We start from the raw sequence: 22,520 nt of genomic DNA on the forward strand, positions 1-22,520 counted from the left end.
ATCCGAATATCAAAAAAATACAGTTTGGACCCTGAGAAAGGTGCAAATGGTACGGTGATACCAACAACTTACTGGTACAAGACATGAGTGCACTGGTCAAGATATTTATTAAAGAAACAAGTGACTTCTTCATTTCTAAAACAATGACCTTTGTGGTGTTCCATGGCGCAGTGATATATCCAGTGGCGGTGTTAATGCTGTGTATCAATCGTTTAACCAAGATTCTGGCCTTTTCATATGTCCGTCTGTCACATGTTAAGGATGCGCATGACTTTCTGCAGTCGTTGGTGTAGTGTAGAGGGAAGTGAAACTGTAGGAAGGCCTATTTAAGATCTCCACATTCTTGTAAGTATTGTAGGCAGATCCTAATAGCCCTATTAAAATCACAACGCCTCTCATTACCTGCTGTCATGATGGGAGTAAATATACTAAATCATTCATATATGTGGCTTCCTGTAGACTTGGACTGAAGATGCCATTTACTGTGAAACACTTCCTTAATGAATGACGTGACCAGTGCATACGTGTCTTTTACCTAACAAGCCTGAGAAGATCTATAACTCGCTATAATAAGATGAACGTCGAGAAGCACATTTGCGACAGACATGCTGATGTCGTAGCCAGGCTCTAGCTTAGTTACAAGTATTTTTGTTAAGTTTGGCGGGCGCACAGATGATAATCAAGCTAAATGAAAAGTATGTGGTCATCCTTATGATTACTTTCTTAAAAACAATATGCTTCATTGTCTACTTACTGAGAAATAACCTACGTGATATGTCAAGATATCTTTCTAATGAAAATATGATACCAGGCATTTTTAACAAATGTCATAAATCTACTTATAACAGATGAAATATAAATTATAGATACATGTGTTTAAATGTACTCATGGTAACCCTTTTTGGGGTCTACTTCCTAGGTGTTTAGTGCTTCTATATGTTCACGTGCGTCCATCCATAGGATGGACATGGGGTGCAGAATAAACCATCCGTTTTTGAGGCAAAATTTAATCCAAGTTAGTCTATCTTATTTAAGTTCAGATATGGTATCTCTCTCTCTCTCTCTCTCTCTCTCTCTCTCTCTCTCTCTCTCTCTCTCTCTCTCTCTCTCTCTCTTTCAAGTTCAAAAGCTTTATCTCAAAATTTATTACGCAAGATTATGATATTTTCCAATACATACATCACTTCCAGGTGTAGGACGTCTTTCTGCAGATTATTTACTCGTCTGGAAAGAAAATTTCAGAAGCTGTTATACAATTGGAGCTCCAGAAGACTGGTTATAATACTTTTTGTTCAATTATTTTGGTAATATTGATGGAATATTTTGCTTATATCCACTGATGATGAATACAATAAAAGAAATAATGAATGTAGAAGATGACCAGTCATAATGAATGATAATACATAATGCTGAATGATGATGCTTAATAGTGAACAACTATAAGGAGTAAAGATGCTGGTACTCACAAGATGAAGTCTTGGTTCCACCTGGGACTGAGAGTGTCCCTCTCTAGCCTCGTTCTGTGCGACTCTCGCGAATTTGGAATGGCTATGGTTACATAGGAATTGGTTGTTCCTGACGGGAGAGTAAACACAATAACATTAAAACATAGTAGAGTATAAGGAATTAAAGCGAAGTGTAAGTTAGATCTCATTTAAAAAAAACTCGATGATTTTTTTACTGAAAGAGTCGCGATGAACTATATATTAGGAAAAAAAACGGTTTGAAAAAGAAACATTATACTGATTCATAATTACCCCACATATTAAAAATGGAAAACAGACAATGTTTCAGACCTTGCTGAATAATTTTCTAGATATTACCAATGAAAAATTATCCAGGACGGAAGAAAATGTATAATTTCTAATATATAGGCTACCTGTAAATCTCTAAATATGAGGCTTTTGAAGTAATGCATGAAGTTGTTTAAGTAATGCATGAAGTTATTGAAGTAATGCATGAAGTTGTTGAAGTAATGCATAAAGTTATTAAAGTAATTCATGAAGTTTTAAATTAAAATAATGCATGAAGTTGCTGAAGTAATGCATGAAGTTGATGAAGTAATGCACGAAGTTGTTGATGTAATCCCTGAAGTTGCTGAAATAATGCATGAGAGCAACGTGAGAGAAACATACAATAGCTTACCTTTAACAGTTTTCGGTCGTAGATCATTTGCTTCTTTGACACTTAGGTGGAGGTTGACCTCAGGTGCCTGCAGAGGAGGTAAAGTACCATCACTACATGGTCAAGAAAATGAAACACGGAAAGTTAATTCCTGCATAAGAGTTATTAAGGTTGTATGTGGCCTCTTCACCACCAGTCAACTCACCACCAGTCAACCCTATTTTGGGAGTTAATGTATTTGCTTGACTGATGGTGAGTAGGTCACGTTCAGCCTGAATAACCCTCGTGTAATTGATAGGCTTTAAACCCCATTAACCAATAAACTACGTATATAAGGCTTAAAGGTAAGTAAAAACTGAAAGTTATTTGAGCCTAGGTATTTATCAGGGCAACTCCCGGACCAACAAGCCAGGATGAGCTTCCAAACATTAATGCGTTCCAGTGTTACACACACACACACACACACTGATACTCACAGGCTTCCTTTGAATTTCCTGAGTGAGACGTTCTATTGCCTCCTCATTGACCTGAAAGGCTTCTTGTAAAACGTGCAGGACCTGGTCGAGGGAGACGCTGGTGCGGTTAGAAGAGTCTGCAGCGGTCTGGCTACCGGTTGCGGCTGCGGCGGTGACCGCAGGCCCACCTACCGCCCACACACCCTCACCCGAGCACCCCATCAGGAAGTGGACTGAGTACAGAACATCGGTCAGCAGCTCTTCTGTCTGTTGGTGAGCAAGAAAAAATTAGATTTAGATTCCTTATTTCCAATCACTGCATTTACAAAATATACAAAGAGGTAATACATAAGGAGAGAGAGAGAGAGAGAGAGAGAGAGAGAGAACTTAGTTTCCTGTCAGCTAGGGATTCCCCAGGGCTTGATTTCAAGTTTCAACTGTAGTATTTATGTGTGTGTGTGTGTGTGTGTGTGTGTGTGTGTGTGTGTATGTGTGTGTGTGTGTGTGTATGTGTGTGTGTGTGTGTGTGTGTGTGTGTGTGTGTGTGTGTGTGTGTGTGTGTATGTGTGTGTGTGTATGTGTGTGTGTGTGTGTGTGTGTGTGTGTGTATGTGTGTGTGTGTGTGTGTGTGTGTGTGTGTGTGTGTGTGTGTGTGTGTGTGTGTGTGTGTGTATGTGTGTGTGTGTATGTGTGTGTGTGTGTGTGTGTGTGTGTGTGTGTGTGTGTGTGTGTGTGTGTGTGTGTGTGTGTGTGTGTGTGTGTGTGTGTGTGTGTGTATGTGTGTGTGTGTGTGTGTGTGTGTGTGTGTGTGTGTGTGTGTGTGTGTGTGTGTGTGTGTGTGTGTGTGTGTGTGTGTGTGTGTGTGTGTGTGTGTGTGTGTGTGTGTGTGTGTGTGTGTGTGTGTGTGTGTGTGTGTGTGTGTGTGTGTGTGTGTGTGTGTGTGTGTGTGTATGTGTGTGTGTGTGTGTGTGTGTGTGTGTGTGTGTGTGTGTGTGTGTGTGTGTGTGTGTGTGTGTGTGTGTGTGTGTGTGTGTGTGTGTGTATGTGTGTATGTGTGTGTGTGTGTGTGTGTGTGTGTGTGTGTGTGTGTGTGTGTGTGTGTGTGTGTGTGTGTGTGTGTGTGTGTGTGTGTGTGTGTGTGTGTGTGTGTGTGTGTGTGTGTGTGTGTGTGTGTGTGTGTGTGTGTGTGTGTGTGTGTGTGTGTGTGTGTGTGTGTGTGTGTGTGTGTGTGTGAGTGTGTGTGTGTGTGTGTGTGTCTCTGTGTGTGTGTGTGTGTGTGTGTGTGTGTATGTGTGTGTGTGTGTGTGTGTGTGTGTGTGTGTGTGTGTGTGTGTATGTGTGTGTGTGTGTGTGTGTGTGTGTGTGTGTGTGTGTGTGTGTGTGTGTATGTGTGTGTGTGTGTGTGTGTGTGTGTGTGTGTGTGTGTGTGTGTGTGTGTGTGTGTGTGTGTGTGTGTGTGTGTGTGTGTGTGTGTGTGTGTGTGTGTGTGTGTGTGTGTGTATGTGTGTGTGTGTACTCACCTAGTTGTACTCACCTAGTTGAGGTTGCGGGGGTCGAGTCCGAGCTCCTGGCCCCGCCTCTTCACTGTGTGTGTGTGTGTGTGTGTGTATGTGTGTGTGTGTGTGTGTATGTGTGTGTGTGTGTGTGTGTGTGTGTGTGTGTGTGTGTGTGTGTGTGTGTGTGTGTGTGTGTGTATGTGTGTGTGTGTGTGTGTGTGTGTGTGTGTGTGTGTGTGTGTGTGTGTGTGTGTGTGTGTGTGTGTATGTGTGTGTGTGTGTGTGTGTGTGTGTGTGTGTGTGTGTGTGTGTGTGTGTACTCACCTAGTTGTACTCACCTAGTTGAGGTTGCGGGGGTCGAGTCCGAGCTCCTGGCCCCGCCTCTTCACTGATCGCTACTAGGTCACTCTCCCTGAACCGTGAGCTTTATCATACCTCTGCTTAAAGCTATGTATGGATCCTGCCTCCACTACATCGCTTCCCAAACTATTCCACTTACTGACTACTCTGTGGCTGAAGAAATAATTCCTAACATCCCTGTGATTCATCTGTGTCTTCAACTTCCAACTGTGTCCCCTGGTTACTGTGTCCAATCTCTGGAACATCCTGTCTTTGTCCACCTTGTCAATTCCTCTCAGTATTTTGTATGTCGTTATCATGTCCCCCCTATCTCTCCTGTCCTCCAGTGTCGTCAGGTTGATTTCCCTTAACCTCTCCTCGTAGGACATACCTCTTAGCTCTGGGACTAGTCTTGTTGCAAACCTTTGCACTTTCTCTAGTTTCTTTACGTGCTTGGCTAGGTGTGGGTTCCAAACTGGTGCCGCATACTCCAATATGGGCCTAACGTACACGGTGTACAGGGTCCTGAACGATTCCTTATTAAGATGTCGGAATGCTGTTCTGAGGTTTGCTAGGCGCCCATATGCTGCAGCAGTTATTTGATTGATGTGCGCTTCAGGAGATGTGCCTGGTGTTATACTCACCCCAAGATCTTTTTCCTTGAGTGAGGTTTGTAGTCTCTGGCCCCCTAGACTGTACTCCGTCTGCGGTCTTCTTTGCCCTTCCCCAATCTTCATGACTTTGCACTTGGTGGGATTGAACTCCAGGAGCCAATTGCTGGACCAGGTCTGCAGCCTGTCCAGATCCCTTTGCAGTTCTGCCTGGTCTTCGATCGAGTGAATTCTTCTCATCAACTTCACGTCATCTGCAAACAGTGACACCTCAGAGTTTATTCCTTCTGTCATGTCGTTCACAAATACCAGAAACAGCACTGGTCCTAGGACTGACCCCTGTGGGACCCCGATGGTCACAGGTGCCCACTCTGACACCTCGCCACGTACCATTACTCGCTGCTGTCTTCCTGACAAATATTCCCTGATCCATTGTAGTGCCTTCCCTGTTATCCCTGCTTGGTCCTCCAATTTTTGCACTAATCTCTTGTGTGGTACTGTGTCAAACGCCTTCTTGCAGTCCAAGAAAATGCAATCCACCCACCCCTCTCTCTCTCTTGTCTTACTGCTGTTACCTTGTCATAGAACTCCAGTAGGTTTGTGACACAGGATTTCCCGTCCCTGAAACCATGTTGGGTGCTGTTGATGAGATTATTCCTTTCTAGGTGTTTCACCACTCTTCTCCTGACAATCTTCTCCATGACTTTGCATACTATACATGTCAGTGACACTGGTCTGTAGTTTAGTGCTTCATGTCTGTCTCCTTTTTTTAAAGATTGGGACTACATTTGCTGTCTTCCATGCCTCAGGCAATCTCCCTGTTTCGATAGATGTATTGAATATTGTTGTTAAGGGTACACATAGCGCCTCTGCTCCCTCTCTCAGGACCCATGGAGAGATGTTATCTGGCCCCATTGCCTTTGAGGTATCTAGCTCACTCAGAAGCCTCTTCACTTCTTCCTCGGTTGTGTGCACTGTGTCCAGCACATGGTGGTGTACCCCACCTCTCCGTCTTTCTGGAGCCCCTTCTGTCTCCTCTGTGAACACTTATTTGAATCTCTTGTTGAGTTCCTCACATACTTCACGGTCATTTCTTGTTGTCTCTCCTCATTCCTTCCTTAGCCTGTGTGTGTGTGTGTGTGTACTCACCTAATTGTGGTTGCAGGGGTCGAGACTCAGCTCCTGGCCCCGCCTCTTCACTGATCGTGTGTGTGTGTGTGTGTGTGTGTGTGTGTGTGTGTGTGTGTGTGTGTGTGTGTGTGTGTGTGTGACCTATAAAGGTCATACAGAGCCTTGGGAACGGAGAGGTAATCAGGTTTGATCGGAGAAGAGGAAGTCAACTCCTGACGTTTAGATTTGCCAGTCTCAGTTTCTCGCGACACCTTCCCTATCCTACATTGATTTCTCTCATCAGATTTCTTTACCCAAATAATATTGACTCAGTTTCATTAACCCTTAACTACTATTAACCATTATCAACCATTTATTAACCATTTATGAATAATTATTAACCATTTGTTAACCATTATTACCCATTTATGAATCATTATTAACCATTTATTAACCATTAGCTAAAGGAATGAAGATGCAAGGTAGCATCACAAATGACGTGGTACCTAAATACTGAACAAAGTTGGCCAGTAGCGCTGTTATGTCTTGCAAGCATAATGACAATGGTTCGATTCCCGGCCTGGGAGACTTATAATGAAGCTTCCTTACACCTACTGCCACTGTATCTGGGCGGTAACCAACTGTTGTGGGTGGCATGCTGCGGGACACCATCATACCATGAAGAAGAGCTAGTGCGACACACGCCAACTGGTCAGCATTCAGTTGTCTACTTAATGCTACGTACAGACCCAGGTATCTTCACCTACGAGTCGATTGCGCTACCACTTAAGACACCAGCAACCATAGCTATCAACCTAGTGGTTGACAGCTATGGTTGACGAACGTAAATAATGTCTCTGCGAGTAAAGTGAACTTTGTAAAAACAGAATAATTGCTTCGTGCATGAGATAATGGAGAAAAAATAAGATGAAGGAGAAGGGTGTGGAGTGTAGACAGAGGGTGGAGTGTAGACAGAGACTCGTAACTTGTCTAGTGTCAGCACGAACAATGAGGACCATGGACAAGGATGACTGGTGGCCTCCCTGTTACTGCCCGCATCTGGGCATCGCCCCATACATTACGTTTTCGTGTTTTTACGTAACCACGAAGTGACCTTGCAACTCTCACACTGCCCCGCGATGATATTACTGACGCTACCTTGGTGCAGGTCAGGCTGGGAAAACTCTCTCATAAGAGGCGGATAACCATTGTAAAGAAACACAGACTTTATCCCAGCAACATTTCCTTCGCTAAAGAGCTTTATGAAACCATGGTTTTATGAATCTCAAAACTGAGCTCTATCAGTCTTCGTCAGCTTTATCAAGGTCTTTACCGGCTCTGAAAGATATGTCTTTTTAAACAAGACTTTTCGCCTTACATTTGCAGTGGATTCTTGCAATAAATTCAATATGAAATTGAAAGTAAACAATAAACAAAATCGATGATGTCAACTTTATATTACTGAGACGATTATTTTTAAAGGTGCCGCAGCTACTGAACCCACCGTAAACTGAAGGCATTCTTAACATCCTGCGAAGTCACCCAGCACAGGTTGACAGATATCACTATCAGGTGTATCAAAGCCATCCTGCGTAAATATGACAGAGAAACCAAGCTAGTTCCTTTTTTTCATAATGTAACAATAGAATGCAACCATGATAACTGCATAATGTGTGTATAAAAACTTGAGTAAAAATGGTTGTCAGATGAGCAGGATTGGTTTTAAAATATGGCTGAAGTACAAAAGAAAACGAAGGGAGAGTGAGAGAGAAGCCATTCATACGTAAATCCTGCATGTCTTGGGTGTCAGAATTAGCTCTTGTCCCACTGTCATCAGTAGTTTGGAAATAACCGTAATGAACAGTTGTAGCCGAGTTCTGTGTTAAAACTAGCAACTGGCGGCTATGTTATCCATGGCGTCAAGGTTCCAGTTGGTGGCTCGTTCCTGAATTCAATACTGTAGGTTCATGTGCCTAGCTCTGAGACCGGTTTAGGCGCATTTTTTTTTTTTGTCTTAGCTCAAACTCCCAATAAACATTTAAACATTCTTTCTTCTCTCTCTCTCTCTCTCTCTCTCTCTCTCTCTCTCTCTCTCTCTCTCTCTCTCTCTCTCTCTCTCTCTCTCTCTCTCTCTCTCTCTCTCTTTTTACACAGGGTTTGACAAGGTTAAGGATCCCTAGCTTTATTGACAGCTATTTACAGGTTAAGGATTCCTAACTTCATTGGCAAGCTAAGAGCTGTTACCTACATCAGCTCATTTGAAAGCATTTTTATTGTTATGAGACATACAAGTAGGAAACAGGATGAAGTTGGAGCCATCTGTGGGCCAGCATTTTCATTTGATCAACTGACTTTATCTCGTTGACATCATTATGTTGTACGAATGTGTTCCATACTCGAGTCATCCTGGGTATGTATGATCTCAGATGGAGTGATGTTCTGGAGAAGGGTACAGCCAGAGTGAAGTTGCTGCTTTCTGCCCGTCTTGTGGCGTAAAAGCTTGTTTCACGCTGTCCTCGAAGTGGATCCAAGTGTGGTATTTTGACAATATTGGCCTTGTACATAACAGTAAGGCCACCCACATCCCTCCTATGTTGAAGGCTCTGCTGAAATGACAGATCTATCCAGGATGGGTCCAGGCGAGAGATGAGACGTCTTGCTCTGTTCTCTACTCTGTCAAGCAGTCGCAGATGAGAGGGGGGGCAGGCAAACCAAGAAAGTGGAGCATACTCAAGGTGTGAGCGTACTTGTGCCTCGTACAGGATCTTGCAACCCCTACTGTCAAGCAGATGGGAGATACGGCGAAGTGCTGTAAGCTTCCTGGCTGCCTTGTTTGCAAGATTTACAACATGGTTCTTCATGGTTAGTTTGGAGTCAAATTTCACCCCAAGGATATCAACTTCTTCTCCAGGTGCCAACATCCTCCCATTCATCCTTACTACTGCACCAGCATTACCATCATGGTGCCTAGAGACGATCATCATTTGCGTTTTCTCAGGTGCAAATGTTACTTGCCATCTATTTCCCCAAGCTGATATAGCTCTCAGCTGGTGATTGATGTAGCTTAGAGCAGCTGGCATTTTTTCTCTTGGATAAGTGAATGTCAGTGTACAGTCGTCTGCATATGCATGTGATTCTGGGATGAGATGAAGAAGGTCGTTGAAGTAGACATTCCATAACAATGGACCCAGCACGCTTCCTTGTGGAACACTTGCCCCAATAGGATGTCTTGCTGATTCCATTCCATTGAGAATTACACTTAGAGATCTACCATGAAGGTAATCACTGAGGAGACATAGCGTAGAGCCTTCAATTCCCAGTGCTTGAAGTTTTGCTAAGAGGCCCTGGTGCCACACCCGGTCGAAAGCGCCAGCAATGTCCAGTGCTACCACACAGCTGACTTTGGATTCATCCAGTGACTGGTGCCACTTAGTGGAGAGGTTTAACAACAGATCAGCAGCAGAATAACCTTTCCTGAAGCCATATTGACGATCACAAAGTAGTGAGTGGTAGTCAAAAAACTCTGTCATTTGTCTTGAGATTATTGTCTCAAGGATCTTACCAGTGATTGACAGGAGTGACACTGGTCTGTAGTTGCTGATTTCTGCTCTGCTCTTCTTTTTGTGAACAGGGACTACATTTGCCTCTTTCCATAGAGAGGGCCATTTACACTGTACTAGGCACTCTGTCTCTCTCTCTCTCTCTCTCTCTCTCTCTCTCTCTCTCTCTCTCTCTCTCTCTCTCTGCACATTAATATCACCTTTCGGTTAACTGAATTATTTTTAATTGTAAACTTCAAACAAACTTCAGAGTTACAAGACCAACAACAGAGGTCTGTGAATGAGCAATGACTACCAACAGAAAACAACAGAGCAACGTGAGTGAACAACGACAGCCAACAGACGATAAAGACCACAGGACAGTGAAAAATGGCAGCCAGCTGAAACGTACAAGATAGCAAACAACAGGAGCAACTGAACCATCAATCACTTGCAAGCGATGGAAGCTAACGCAGACATCAGCTACACATGACAGCGAAGAATGGCAGCAACAGCAATGGCAGAGTCGCAAGACAACAAGCAAACAACGAGAGCCATCAGAAACAGCCGGATCGACCACTTGATAGCGAACAACAACAGCCCAACAGAAAGATGAATCACGAGGCAATGACATAATCAGGCTTCCGTGACCATAACAAGGCACCATGACCTATTGCTGTCACATGATATCATTATATGCCACTTTCACATGATAAAGTCACACATTAGTTACGTGTGTGGTGTCACCGTCACATAATACCGTCACATACGAGAGATAAACATTACGTCACGTCGCAAATTAACGTAGAAAAGATTCAGACGCAGACGTTACTTTCGACCCGTCCTCCAGTGGGTACTTGCGACTACCCTTTGAGGTAGTAGTAGCTACCCCTGGGGTTGTGGAGGTTGTAGGTATCCCCTGGGATAGAGGAGGTTATAGTTACTCTCTGGGATAGTGGCATATGCGTGTTGAGTTGGTCTGGTCTAAGGGAGGTTGTGGGTGAATTTAGTGGTCTTGTAAAGAGAGCAATCATAGCAATGCTGGGGCCCTCTGACTCTGTCTAGTGCAGTGAACCACCACCATCACCACTGCTACTACTATTATTACTACTACTATTTCTACTACTACTACTGCTGGTACTACTATTACTACTACTACTGCTGCTACTACTACTAATACTGCTAATACTACTACTACTAGTACTACTGCTGCTGCTGCTGCTACTACTACCACTAGTAGTAGTACTACTACTGGTACTACTACTACTACTACTACCGTGATTCTCATATGATCTACTGCAGTAGTACCTGATCCCTTGACATCTACGCTGGCGATGTTACAATGAAAAGCAGACACGTAGTGGTGGTGATGGTGGTGGTAGTGGTGGTGATGGTGGTAGTGGTGGTGGTGGTGGGTGTTGTGGTGGTAGTGGTGGTGATGGTAGTGGTGGTGGTGGTTGTGGTGGTAGTGGTGGTGATGGTGGTGATGGTGGTGGTGGTAGTGGTGGTGAAGGTGGTGATGGTGGTGGTGGTGGTTGTGGTGGTTGTGGTGGTAGTGGTGATGATGGTGGTGGTGGTTGTCGTGGTAGTGGTGGTGATGGTGGTGATGGTGGTGATGGTGGTGGTGGTGGTTGTGGTGGTAGTGGTGGTGGGGGTTGTGGTGGTAGTGGTGGTGATGGTGGTGGTAGTGGTGGTGGCGGTGGTCATTGTTGTAGTGGTAGTGGTGGTGATGGTGGTGGTTGTGGTGGTAGTGGTGGTGATGGTGGTGATGGTGGTTGTGGTGGTAGTGGTGGTGATGGTGGTGGGAGTTGTGGTGGTAGTGGTGGTGATGGTGGTGGGGGTTGTGGTGGTAGTGGTGGTGATGGTGGTGGTGGTTGTGGTGGTAGTGGTGGTGATGGTGGTGGTGGTTGTGGTGGTAGTGGTGGTGATGGTGGTGGTGGTTGTGGTAGTAGTAGTGGTGGTGGTGGTGGTGGTGGTGGTGGTGGTGGTGGTGGTGGTGGTGGTGGTGGTGGTGGTGGTGGTGGTGGTGGTGGTGGTAGTGGTGGTGATGGTGGTGGGGGTTGTGGTGGTAGTGGTGGTGATGGTGGCTGGGGTTGTGGTGACAGAGGTGAGGGTAGTGAAGGTAATGGCTAAACGGTAGGTGGTGGTGGTGTTAGTAGTGATGGTAGTGGTGGTGTTGGCAGTAGTGGTGGTGTTGGTAGTGGCAGTGGTGGTAGTGGTGGTAGTGGTGGTAGTGGTGGTAGTGGTGGTAGTGGTGGTAGTGGTGGTAGTGGTGGTGTTGGTGGTGGTAGTGGTGGTGGTGGGTGTGGTGGTGGGTGTGGTGGTGGGTGTGGTGGTGATGTTGGTGTTCGCTGTAGTGGTAGTGGGGGGTTGTGGTGGTAGTGGTGATGTTTTTGGTTGTGGTGCTGGTGGTGGTAGTGGTGATGGTAGTGGTGATGGTAATGGTGGTGGTGGTGGTAGTGGTGGTGTTGGTAGTGGTGGTGGTAATGGTAGGAGTGGTGATGTTGGTAGTGCTGGTGGTGGTGGTTGTGGTGGTAGAGGTGAGGGTGGTAAAAGTAATGATTGAACGGGAGGTGGTGGTGGTGGTGGTGGTGGTGGTGGTTGCCGCATTTTTTTTTATTCCTAATATCTATCAGACTCTGGTTGTGGGTTGTTATCTATTCACCTTTTATGTTTTCTCTTATATATTTGTTTTAATTTTTATACATAACTATACAAATATAAACTTTGACTCTTGTATTCACTTTGTATATTTATGCTTATTGAAATCTATGTATTCTTGAGTTGTATGATATAGTCAGTGTGTAAGTTATTACCACTGTACATTCTACTGTCAGTTCCATAAAGCAACAACAAACAGCATCATCGGTGTATTCTGTTCCACCTTGATATACATGAAAGAAATACCTGACATTCGAAGAATGCAAGTACGGCGTTGCTGACGGTGCTGCTGCTGCTTCTCCTGCTGTGGTTATCGCTACCCTCAAAAAACCCGCTGCTTAAACTGCTTCGTAAACTCTTGTCGCTTTCATCGTCGTTGCTGTTGTTGTTGTCGTCGTCGTCGTCGTCGTCGCCGTCGAATTTCACGAGTTCTTTGACACTGAGAAAGAGTGGCTTCTCCTGCTCGACCACAATGAAGTCCATTTCATCTCTCATGATCAGCCCGCAGGTCCTGTGTAAGGTCTTCCTACTGCGCCTCCTCGTGTTTCTCTTGCTGGGGGACCTGTAGAAGGTGCTCCTCAACACACTGGTGTCTATATGAACATTTTTGTGGCGCCTGGGTTGGTAGCTGCCAAAGATGGCCATGCGGGACTCCTGCAACTCTCTGCCGATGATAATTTGCTCCATTGGGCTAAGTAAAGAGATACAAGTTCCAGGAAAAACAATATCACTCGACTGATAGCGGGAAAGGAGCTGATGTTTCACTCAGGGCCAGAGAGATACTGAACTCCTGGCGTGAGGAGCATCTCTCTAATACCAACTGAGAACACACACCGCAACAAAGTGGTTGGGAAATACACACATCCTCTACGAATGTCTGGGCCACCGCGAAACGTTTCGGGACGTCTCCCCTAGTGTGTTTGTAATACCACGGTCGACTCGGACGAAAGCCGCGTGACAGCTGCCACCTAGACATTTCCTCTTTACATTCTGGTGCTTGTTTATGGACTGGGGATTTGTTTTTATCTGTAGCATGACAGAAAAAGAGCATTATTAGTGTGAGCAAGTCAAACACTTCTTTTATGCTCCTTAAGTCCGTCAGAAAGAGAGAGGCCAGTTTTACCAAAGTACTGGGATAGGAGCAGGAAATGGAGTAACCATCGGAAACTTCAGTGGCAGGATAAATATAAACTAACTTGAAATTAAGAATGTTAGTTTGGTATCTAAAAGACAGAGAGTGATGCTAAGATTAAGAAGACTGGAGATGTAGGGAAGGCAAAGAATATGAGATTTCAAGGAAGAAGGAAGTTTGGGAGAGAAGAAAATCAGTTTAGCATAAGAATAGGTAAATTTTATGAAATAGAAAGGACAGCCAAGGTGAGAAAACGAGCTGCAAAAAAATGGCAATTTCTGAGTCGAGAAAATGAGGGTCACAGACTCGGAGGGCGAGGAGGAAGAGAAACAGAGGGAGTATGGTAAGATATATGGTGAATGTACATGTCACTGTGCATTGGCTTGCGATCAACGGAAAAAGAAAAGCCTGTCGTCGAGGGAAGAACATGTACGCCAAGATAAGGAAGCAAAGAGTTACATTCCCATTCAACTTTGAACTTGATGGAAGGAGCAAGATTGTTAAGAGTATCGAGAAAAGGTTGGAAGAGACTCGAGTCATGTGGCCTAAGATTAGCAAAAACATCATCAATATAGCTAAGCCAGAGGGTAGAGCGCACAACAATGGTAAGAAGTAGACCAGTTTCGAAATACTCTATTTAAAGGCTAGCAATAACAGGAAATAGAGGAGAGCCCATAGCAACACCAAAGGTTTGTGAATAAAATTTACCTTGAAAGGAAAACGAGTTCAAGGCCACACAAAGACGAATAAAATAAAAAGAAAACATAAGTGAGTATAGGAGATGAAGTAGCCCATGACTGGCCTTCACTCTGAGAAAACCGAAAACATCATGAAGAGGGACTCACCGTCAAAACTTAGCAAATTACAAGTCGGATGTGACCAAACACGTTCATTTGAAGTCTTGGGAATGATGGAGGTGAGCAAGAGAAAGGGAACCAAGAAAAGGAGTGAGAGTTTTGCCCAACCAAGAGGCAAGAACATAAGAGACAGGACCTCTGGAGGAAATGATGGGTCGTTATTTGCGTTATTTATGTATTGTACAACAGTGTCAGACAAATAAATAGAGGCTGCTTTCAGATTCTTGCATTTGTTGTTTTCCTCCTGGTAAAACTATAGTGCTGCCCCATAGTTCACAATGTGTGAGCGTCGATTGCTGTGAACCAGGCAGGTGTTGTTGATATCGTCTGTCCTGTAAGCATGTTTGCGTTCATTCAGTCAAGTCTAGAATTCACTGTCTGTCTCACCAATGGAAACATTACTACATCTTCCACGTGGAATGCTGGAATTCCCTGCAGCAGTGGTACTCATCTATCTGCAAGGTTTTGGGATGTTTTTGGTATTTTTCTGACTACCACAGCAATGTCCATGATGACTGAAAGATGGGAGAGAAAGAGAGGTGATGATGGACGTAACCTGACCTCTGGGGGGGACAAGACGATGATCAGTGTTGGCATTTTCAATATGAATGATGTTGATAAGTAAGACTTTCTTTTTGCAGAAACATATGAAATGCAGTGAGAAGTTAAGAGCTGTGAAGGTATCCTCATTATATTTCTGTCTCTCCTAAAGAAATTCTTTCTTAGTAAGCCCCAGAGCATGAAGGAAAAAAAAAGCTATGACTCCTCTTTTAGTTCAAGGGCAAAAAATGGTGTACTAAATCATCTTAATTGGTGGATTTTCGATAAACCTTGGAAGTGTTTCCTTCCTTGACGAGAAAGACAACAAGAAAGGGTAATGAGTTATTCTTTTCTTCTTCAAGAGTAAACTCTATTGTGGGTTCCGCCGAGTTTACTGGTGAAGATGAAAGCATCGAGGGACAATGACCAAGATGTCATCAACACACCTCAGTTATGTGTTGTTGAGAGGAATGATCTTAAAGCAATTTCTCTGGTGCTCGAGGTAGAGGTTGGTCTGGAAGGTGCTGAGCGGTAAACCCATTGCTGGGCCATATTTCTGTTTGAACTAACACCTAACTCAATGACATCCAGAAAGGGTTCATATTAAATCATTTTTCGAGGAGGAACAGAAATACACTGAGGACACCTTCACAGCCCTTAAGCTTCCACTACACATCATCCACCCCTACGAAAAAGTAAGCCTTACTCATCCACAAAACTCCCACTGAAAACAACAACACTGATCCTCGCCTTGTCATCCTCAGTGGACAGGTTACCACCACTGTCACCCCCTTCACCCCACCCCCTCATCTTTCGAATAACCATCATGGACATTGCTGTCGAAACCAATAGAACCACTAACGACACCAGACCTAGCAGACCCAAGAGCTCTACTGCTTCAGGAGTTTACATCTTTCAGTAAGGTTTACATTGATGAAATAGGAAGTGACCTTCAGAGTCGCCTACAAGAACACAGTTGTTTACAGGATGGAAGATATCAATAACGCGTCCGTCGTTCACCAAACTCACGTCATGAACCATGGAGCAGCACTGTAGTTGTATCCGGAGGAAAAGGGGGTTCTGGAGGCAGCCATTATTTATTTAAGTGACATTATCAAACAAAACAAGGGAATGTACACACAGGCCGGTCCTATCACTCATACTGTACTGGACCCCTCGACCTCCCCCCCTTCCTCCCTCCCATCCACACATCGACATCAGCTATGTATATTGTTCAACCTGTCTTTCTCTCTCTCTCTCTCTCTCTCTCTCTCTCTCTCTCTCTCTCTCTCTCTCTCTCTCTCTCTCTCTCTCTCTCTCTCTCTCTCTCTCTCTCTCTCTCTCTCTCGCTCTCTCTCTCTCTCTCTCCATGACTTCACTTGTGACCTTTCTTTAGTCTGACTTCAGAGTGGTGCATCTTCAGAGTCGTGTATCTGAGAGTTTTTGTACTCTTGAGAAATCCAGTCTTCGGCGAAACATCGAAAAAAATATTCCTCGCAAACGCAGTGTTTACCTCACCACCTGTCGCCCCAGGTAGATCAGTCAGAGCACCAGAAGAGTCACCACTTCGGAAAAGACACATCTTTTACCCATGGTTGCTGTTCATCTCAAAATAACGACCCGGTTGCTTCCGTTGTTGCTACTGCTCCTGTTGTTGATATTGCTTTCGTTGCTACTACTGCTCCTGTTGTTGCTATTGCGTCTGTTGCTGCTGTTGTTGCTATTGCTTCCGTTGCTGCTGCTGCTCCTTCTGTTGTTGCTATTGCTTCCCTTGCTGCTACTGCTTCCGTTGCTGCTACTGCTTCTGTTGCTGCTACTGCTTCCGTTTTGCTACTGCTTCCGTTGCTGTTGCTATTGCTTCCGTTGCTGCTACTGTTCCTGTTGCTACTACTGCTCATGCTGTTCCTGCTGCTTCTGGTGGTACTACTGCTTCTGTTCCTGCTACTGCTTCCTGTTGCTGTTACTGCTCCTGCTGTTGCTGCTATTGCTTCGGTTGTTGCTACTGTTCCTGTTGCTGCTACGATTCCTGTTGCTGCTAATGTTATTTGCTGTTGCTAAGGATGATGATGTTGCTGATAGTGTTACAGTTACTGATGATGCAGCTGCTGGTGGTAGTGCTGCTTGTGGTTCTATTGCTGCTGCTGATGATGATAATGATCTTATTGCTGCCGCTATGCTGCTGCCTTAGTTGCTGCTGCTGCTCATACCGTTGCTGTTGTTGTTGCTGCTGCTCATACCGTTGCTGTTGTTGCTGCTGCTGCTCATACCGTTGCTGTTGTTGCTGCTGCTGCTCATACCGTTGCTGTTGTTGTTGCTGCTACTCATACCGTTGCTGTTGTTGCTGCTACTCATACCGTTGCTGTTGTTGCTGCTGCTACTCATACCGTTGTTGTTGTTGCTGCTGCTGCTCATACCGTTGTTGTTGTTGCTGCTGCTACTCATACCGTTGCTGTTATTGCTGCTGCTGCTGCTCATACCGTTGTTGTTGTTGCTGCTGCTACTCACACCGTTGCTGTTGTTGCTGCTGCTGCTCATACCGTTGTTGTTGTTGCTGCTGCTACTCATACCGTTGCTGTTGTTGCTGCTGCTACTCATACCGTTGCTGTTGTTGCTGCTGCTACTCATACCGTTGCTGTTGTTGCTGCTGCTGCTCATACCGTTGCTGTTGTTGCTGCTGCTGCTCATACCGTTCCGTTTCTGCTGCTGCTCATACCGTTGCTGTTGCTGCTCATACCATTGCTGTTGCTGCTGCTGCTGCTGCTCATACCGTTGCTGTTGTTGCTTCTGCTGCTCATTCCGTTGCTGCTGCTGCTCATACCGTTGCTGCTGTTGTTGCCGCTGCTCATACGGTTGCTGTTGTTGCTGCTGCTACTCATACCGTTCCTGCTGTTGTTGTTGCTGCTGCTCATACCGTTGTTGCCACTGCTCATACGGTTGCTGTTGTTGCTGCTGCTACTCATACCGTTCCTGCTGTTGTTGCAGCTGCTCATACCGTTGCTGTTGTTATTGTTGCTGCTGCTCATGCCGTTGTTGCTGTGGCTTCTGCTATTTTTGTTGTTGCTGTTGCTGTCTTCCCTGGCCTCACAACATCTGTGGTCGCCGAGGGTGGGGTTCAACACTCGAGTTCGTCAATTCTGTCAGAACGTTCGTCCGGCTCACAGGAAGTGGCCTCTCATGTTGCAACAAATCCTTCTAGTGTTGTTCTTTTTAGTCGAAACGTTTTGTAACGGTTAGCTTTTAGTTACTGTGTTGCGGCACGTTTAGTCCATGTATTGTGGCCACGATCATTACAAAATGCGTCATGTCAAACATTACATCTAAGGAGATGGTAACAAGGTCAGTAGTATATTGCAAGATGTTACTGCTAGACTAATGTTAGGATATAAGTACCTCTGGTAGTACGGTTTGTATGGAGTGTATTACGAACACGGGTAATGAATGACCTGTGAGACCTGGCCGTAATGGGAACTGGAGCAAACTCAGCAGAAGATTATGTATATTTTGCCTTCTCCCACTATATACAGGTATGTATACTATGTACAATATGTACACATAGAATAAGTGTACACCACGGTGACAGATGGCAAAGCAGAAGCCAGAGAGAATGCACCGTACTCAACCAGCAGGTAAGCAAGTCTGCCAATGCTTACCGCAAGTGAACGACGTTTCTTCAGCTTTGGCGGGCTTGCCTGTGATTGGTCAATGAACCAAGGTACTGATTTAACGACAGGTACTTTATTGATCGTTAAACCCTTACCACCTGGTTCGCTAGTTGGGAGGCAGCCTATATGGGAGTGTGACATACACCGAATACATTATAACGTATTCTTTGCATGTCACAAGATGTTAATCATACATTCTTTTGTGGACATAATATAAAGATTTTTTGTGGGAATATTAAAAGTATTATGGTTGCATATAAACATTCTCGAAGGCGGTTTGTGGGAGCATTTTTTAAAAGTACTATTTTAGGTGTGTGTACAAGAGGGGATTAACTCAAGATTTCCATTTCCATCAGTGATGAAAGTTGTTGTTGACAACGTTGTCAAGACGTCTTGACTGATGTCTTCTGAAACTGACGTTTTCCTTCCGTCCCATCAACTGGTCTGCTGGTGACGTACTTCTCTTGTTATACTTTCTTGCGATTTTCCTTCGCAGATTAGCATTGTTTATCTTGTTTAATTTAAGCATCACTTATGGTATTGGTCAGTAATACTGCCCATCACTGATGGTATTGGTCAGTATCATGGTCCATCACTGATGGTATTGGTCAATATCATGGTCCATCACTGATGGTATTGGTCAATATTATGGTCCATCACTGCTGCTATTGGTCAATATCATGGTCCATCACTGCTGCTATTGGTCAGTATCATGGTCCATCACTGCTGCTATTGGTCAGTATCATGGTTCATCACTGCTGCTATTGGTCAGTATCATGGTCCATCTCTGCTGCTATTGGGCAATATCATGGTCCATCACTGCTGCTATTGGTCAGTATCATGGTCCATCACTGATGGTATTGCTCAATATCATGGTCCATCACTGCTGACATTTCTCAACATATTTGCCAGAACGATCCTTGCCAACTAGACCAAGTAAGCAAGATATTAATGTAAAGCGATTGAAAGTTTATCGCAGAATAAGCAACGTGAGTCGAACTCTGATACGTGAAAGTACATGCGAGTACGTGGAAATACATGGGAAAGACAGACAGCAGAGGACTCGCATGGCTGTCTGAGGAAAAGAACTGTCTAACTTCTATCTAGATTTTAGGAACATTGTGGACAATCGTATCTGATCTTTGCTTACGAGATCTGGACTGAAGAATAAAACGCTCTGACTTCTAGTAGTCACTGAGGGGCCTGAGGGTCTCAGAAGCCCGGAAAGTGACCTTCACAAAGTAGAAGTAAACAAAAGAGCTATTAACATCCACAGAACATTCCTGCCACAACTTGGTTGCAACACTCCTGTTTCTTCTCCCTCGGTGTGGGTGAGTAGCTCTTAATAATACAAAGAATGTCAGTGTCAACAAGCCTGGTGGACCAGGGGGTGAAAAGTCTAGCCTAGAATCCTGTCACAGTTATTGGAACGAGTCTCGTCCCTCGGATCAAGTCTGATTGCTTCTCATTCCCTAGAAGCTTCCTCTAATTCGCGATCTGAACTGAAGAAAAAAGGTTCAAAATTTTAATTTAGAAATGGATACGGTAACAAGATTAATAATACAGACTAAGTTGAAACCATTAAATCAAGCACAAGCTAAGAGTTGAATATCAATGTTGATACTAGAGTTAAATTGTTCTTCATCTCCCTGTCCTCTCTCTCTCTCTCTCTCTCTCTCTCTCTCTCTCTCTCTCTCTCTCTCTCTCTCTCTCTCTCTCTCTCTCTCTCTCTCTCTCTCTCTCTCTCGCTCTCTCTCCCTTATCACGTTACTTGTTTCTCTCATCTTGTTTGTCTCTCCCTCTTCCTGCCCACTTCAACTCTCCCAAGGTTATCCTTCAGTTGAATTCAAGTGAAATAGCTGAAAAATGTGTATAAATAAACTTATCTGGCATCGCCTAAATAAAAATAAGTACATAAGAATGAAGGAACACTGCAGCAGACCTACTGGCACATATTAGACACGTTTTACTACCGAAACAAATACCACTACTACTACCACCACCACCACAAGTACTACTACTACTACCTACAACAATTGTATTATGTTTTGCACCTCACTCTGTATCTATATGTATATACCTCTCTGTGTCCCTGTATTTGTAACAGCTTAACAAAGCTCCTGGAGAGAAAAACGTTGTCACGATAAACTGTCATATTCCTTGCACTTGTGTCCTTTTACCTAACATATTGTCGGTATTTCTGTTAACCAGCAATTTACTCTGTGATACGATGGACTGATCACATCGACTCCAGGCTGAAAGACTGACTGCCTCAAACTCCTGATCTTACATAAAAAAATAAGAAAGGAGGAACACTGCAGCATGCCTACAGCCCCATACTTGGCAAGCCCTTCTGTCTTAATTAATCCACCTTATCCATGCTCCGACGCAACTTTTTTTCATTTTATCTCCTCATCAAGTCTCTTCTGTCTCTTCGTTTTTTCTATGGACATAAGAGACAGCCTATGAAGTTTTTCCGTTTCAGTTTGCTGATGAGCCTCTATATTTTTTTCTAGTTATTTCAGCGCTTTTCTAAGTGTGGCTTCCACGGTCATCCTGGGTGTTCTAGGATTGGTCTAAAGTATGGTTACATTGTATCTAGACTTAAAAAGATACTTAAGCAAACTCTTAGGTGTGTTTATTTAGAAAATAACGTTACGGTTCTGGGACCTTGATCGCAGGTCCAGGATCGTAATGTCTGGTCTAGGGCCGGACCGCTGGGAGGCGGTGACCTCCGGAAGAGACTCCAGGTAAACAAACATGTCCTAGTACTTGCTGACGAGTCTCTTGAAGCCACTTGACGGTATCCTCTACCAGTGTTTATACCAAATTATATCTGCACTGTATCTCCATCTTAGTTGGTGAAGTCCACCTTCACCACTTCCTCGTGCAGGTCCGCCCCTTCCTGAATACCCTAAGTTACTATTTCCTGGATCCTCTTTAACACATTTCCTTGTTACTTCCTAATAGTGTTATTCTGCAAATAGTCTATGCATTTTCAAGGTTTCCCAGTCCTCCCAATCAGGGGCTTTGAGTATTCTGTACCTCACGATAATGTCTCTTCTGGTTCTCTTTTTGTATTCTAAGGTTTATTTAATTTATCTTTATAAGTGAGTCAGCCTTCTTATTTTAGGAAGTATTCTTGCCGTAAATCTCTTGACTACTTAGCTTTTGAACGTGATTGACCAGGTGTGGGCTTTATGCTGGTGCTATATACTCTATATACTTGGCATAAGATGTGTTTAGGGTACTAAAAGACTACGAAGGCTCTGAAGCGGCGTTAACTGAAGAAAAACCGAACTTAACATTTCGAAAGGAAAATTGTTGACGAAGCGATCAGCTTCGTCAACATTATCCCCACCAGCGTCACTTGGTTACGTTATGTGGACGACGTCCTAATAATAACTCCCAAACGTTTTGAGGTGTGGAATCTTCAGGGAAGCCTCATCGCAGCTGAACCAGCTATCCGGTTTACACTTGAAGAAGAGTGCAATGACAAGTTACCCTTTCTAGACGTCCTCATTTACAAAGTAGATAACACTCTAAGGTTTCAAGTTTACAGGAAGCCACCAACGAAAACGATCTCACATACTTCTGTTTCAGTCAAGATACTAAGACCAAAAGAGGCATCATCATCGGATTTTTCCTAAGAGCATACCGAATTTGCAGTCCAGAGTTTCTTGACGAGGAATGTACATTCACCAAACCTTCACTGAGCTATATTTTCCTTCCTTTTTCATCAAAGACTGCAAGAAGAGAGTCGTTCAGAACAATTCTCCACTCATTAACACCACTCCTAACAAAATTATAATCCTTCCCTACAGCCAGGTTGCACTGAACGTCTCTAAAGTAGTATTTTGTTACGTAAGACACATACGCAACAGTTAGGTATCTTTATTTCGAAACGTTTCGCCTACACAGTAGGCTTCTTCAGTCGAGTACAGAAAAGTTGATAGAAGCAGAAGAGGTGAGAAGACGATGTAATCAGTCTATT

General features: G+C 44.1%; 1 protein-coding gene across 2 annotated transcripts in view; it reads right to left on the reverse strand.

Annotated features, from left to right (window-relative positions):
* LOC128692109 (uncharacterized) overlaps positions 1-22,520 on the reverse strand; it is a 219,840-nt gene that overhangs the window by 20,575 nt on the left and 176,745 nt on the right. For both annotated transcript variants that reach the window (XM_070085132.1, XM_070085131.1), the window contains 4 exons: positions 2,601-2,846; positions 2,146-2,212; positions 1,467-1,575; positions 1,180-1,224 (listed from right to left, as the gene is read on the reverse strand). In XM_070085132.1, the coding sequence (XP_069941233.1) occupies positions 1,180-1,224; positions 1,467-1,575; positions 2,146-2,212; positions 2,601-2,846 (467 nt within the window). The remainder of the gene's footprint in view (positions 1-1,179; positions 1,225-1,466; positions 1,576-2,145; positions 2,213-2,600; positions 2,847-22,520) is intronic.

Source organism: Cherax quadricarinatus, chromosome 15, assembly GCF_038502225.1.
Source record: "Cherax quadricarinatus isolate ZL_2023a chromosome 15, ASM3850222v1, whole genome shotgun sequence".
NCBI lineage: Eukaryota > Metazoa > Arthropoda > Malacostraca > Decapoda > Parastacidae > Cherax > Cherax quadricarinatus.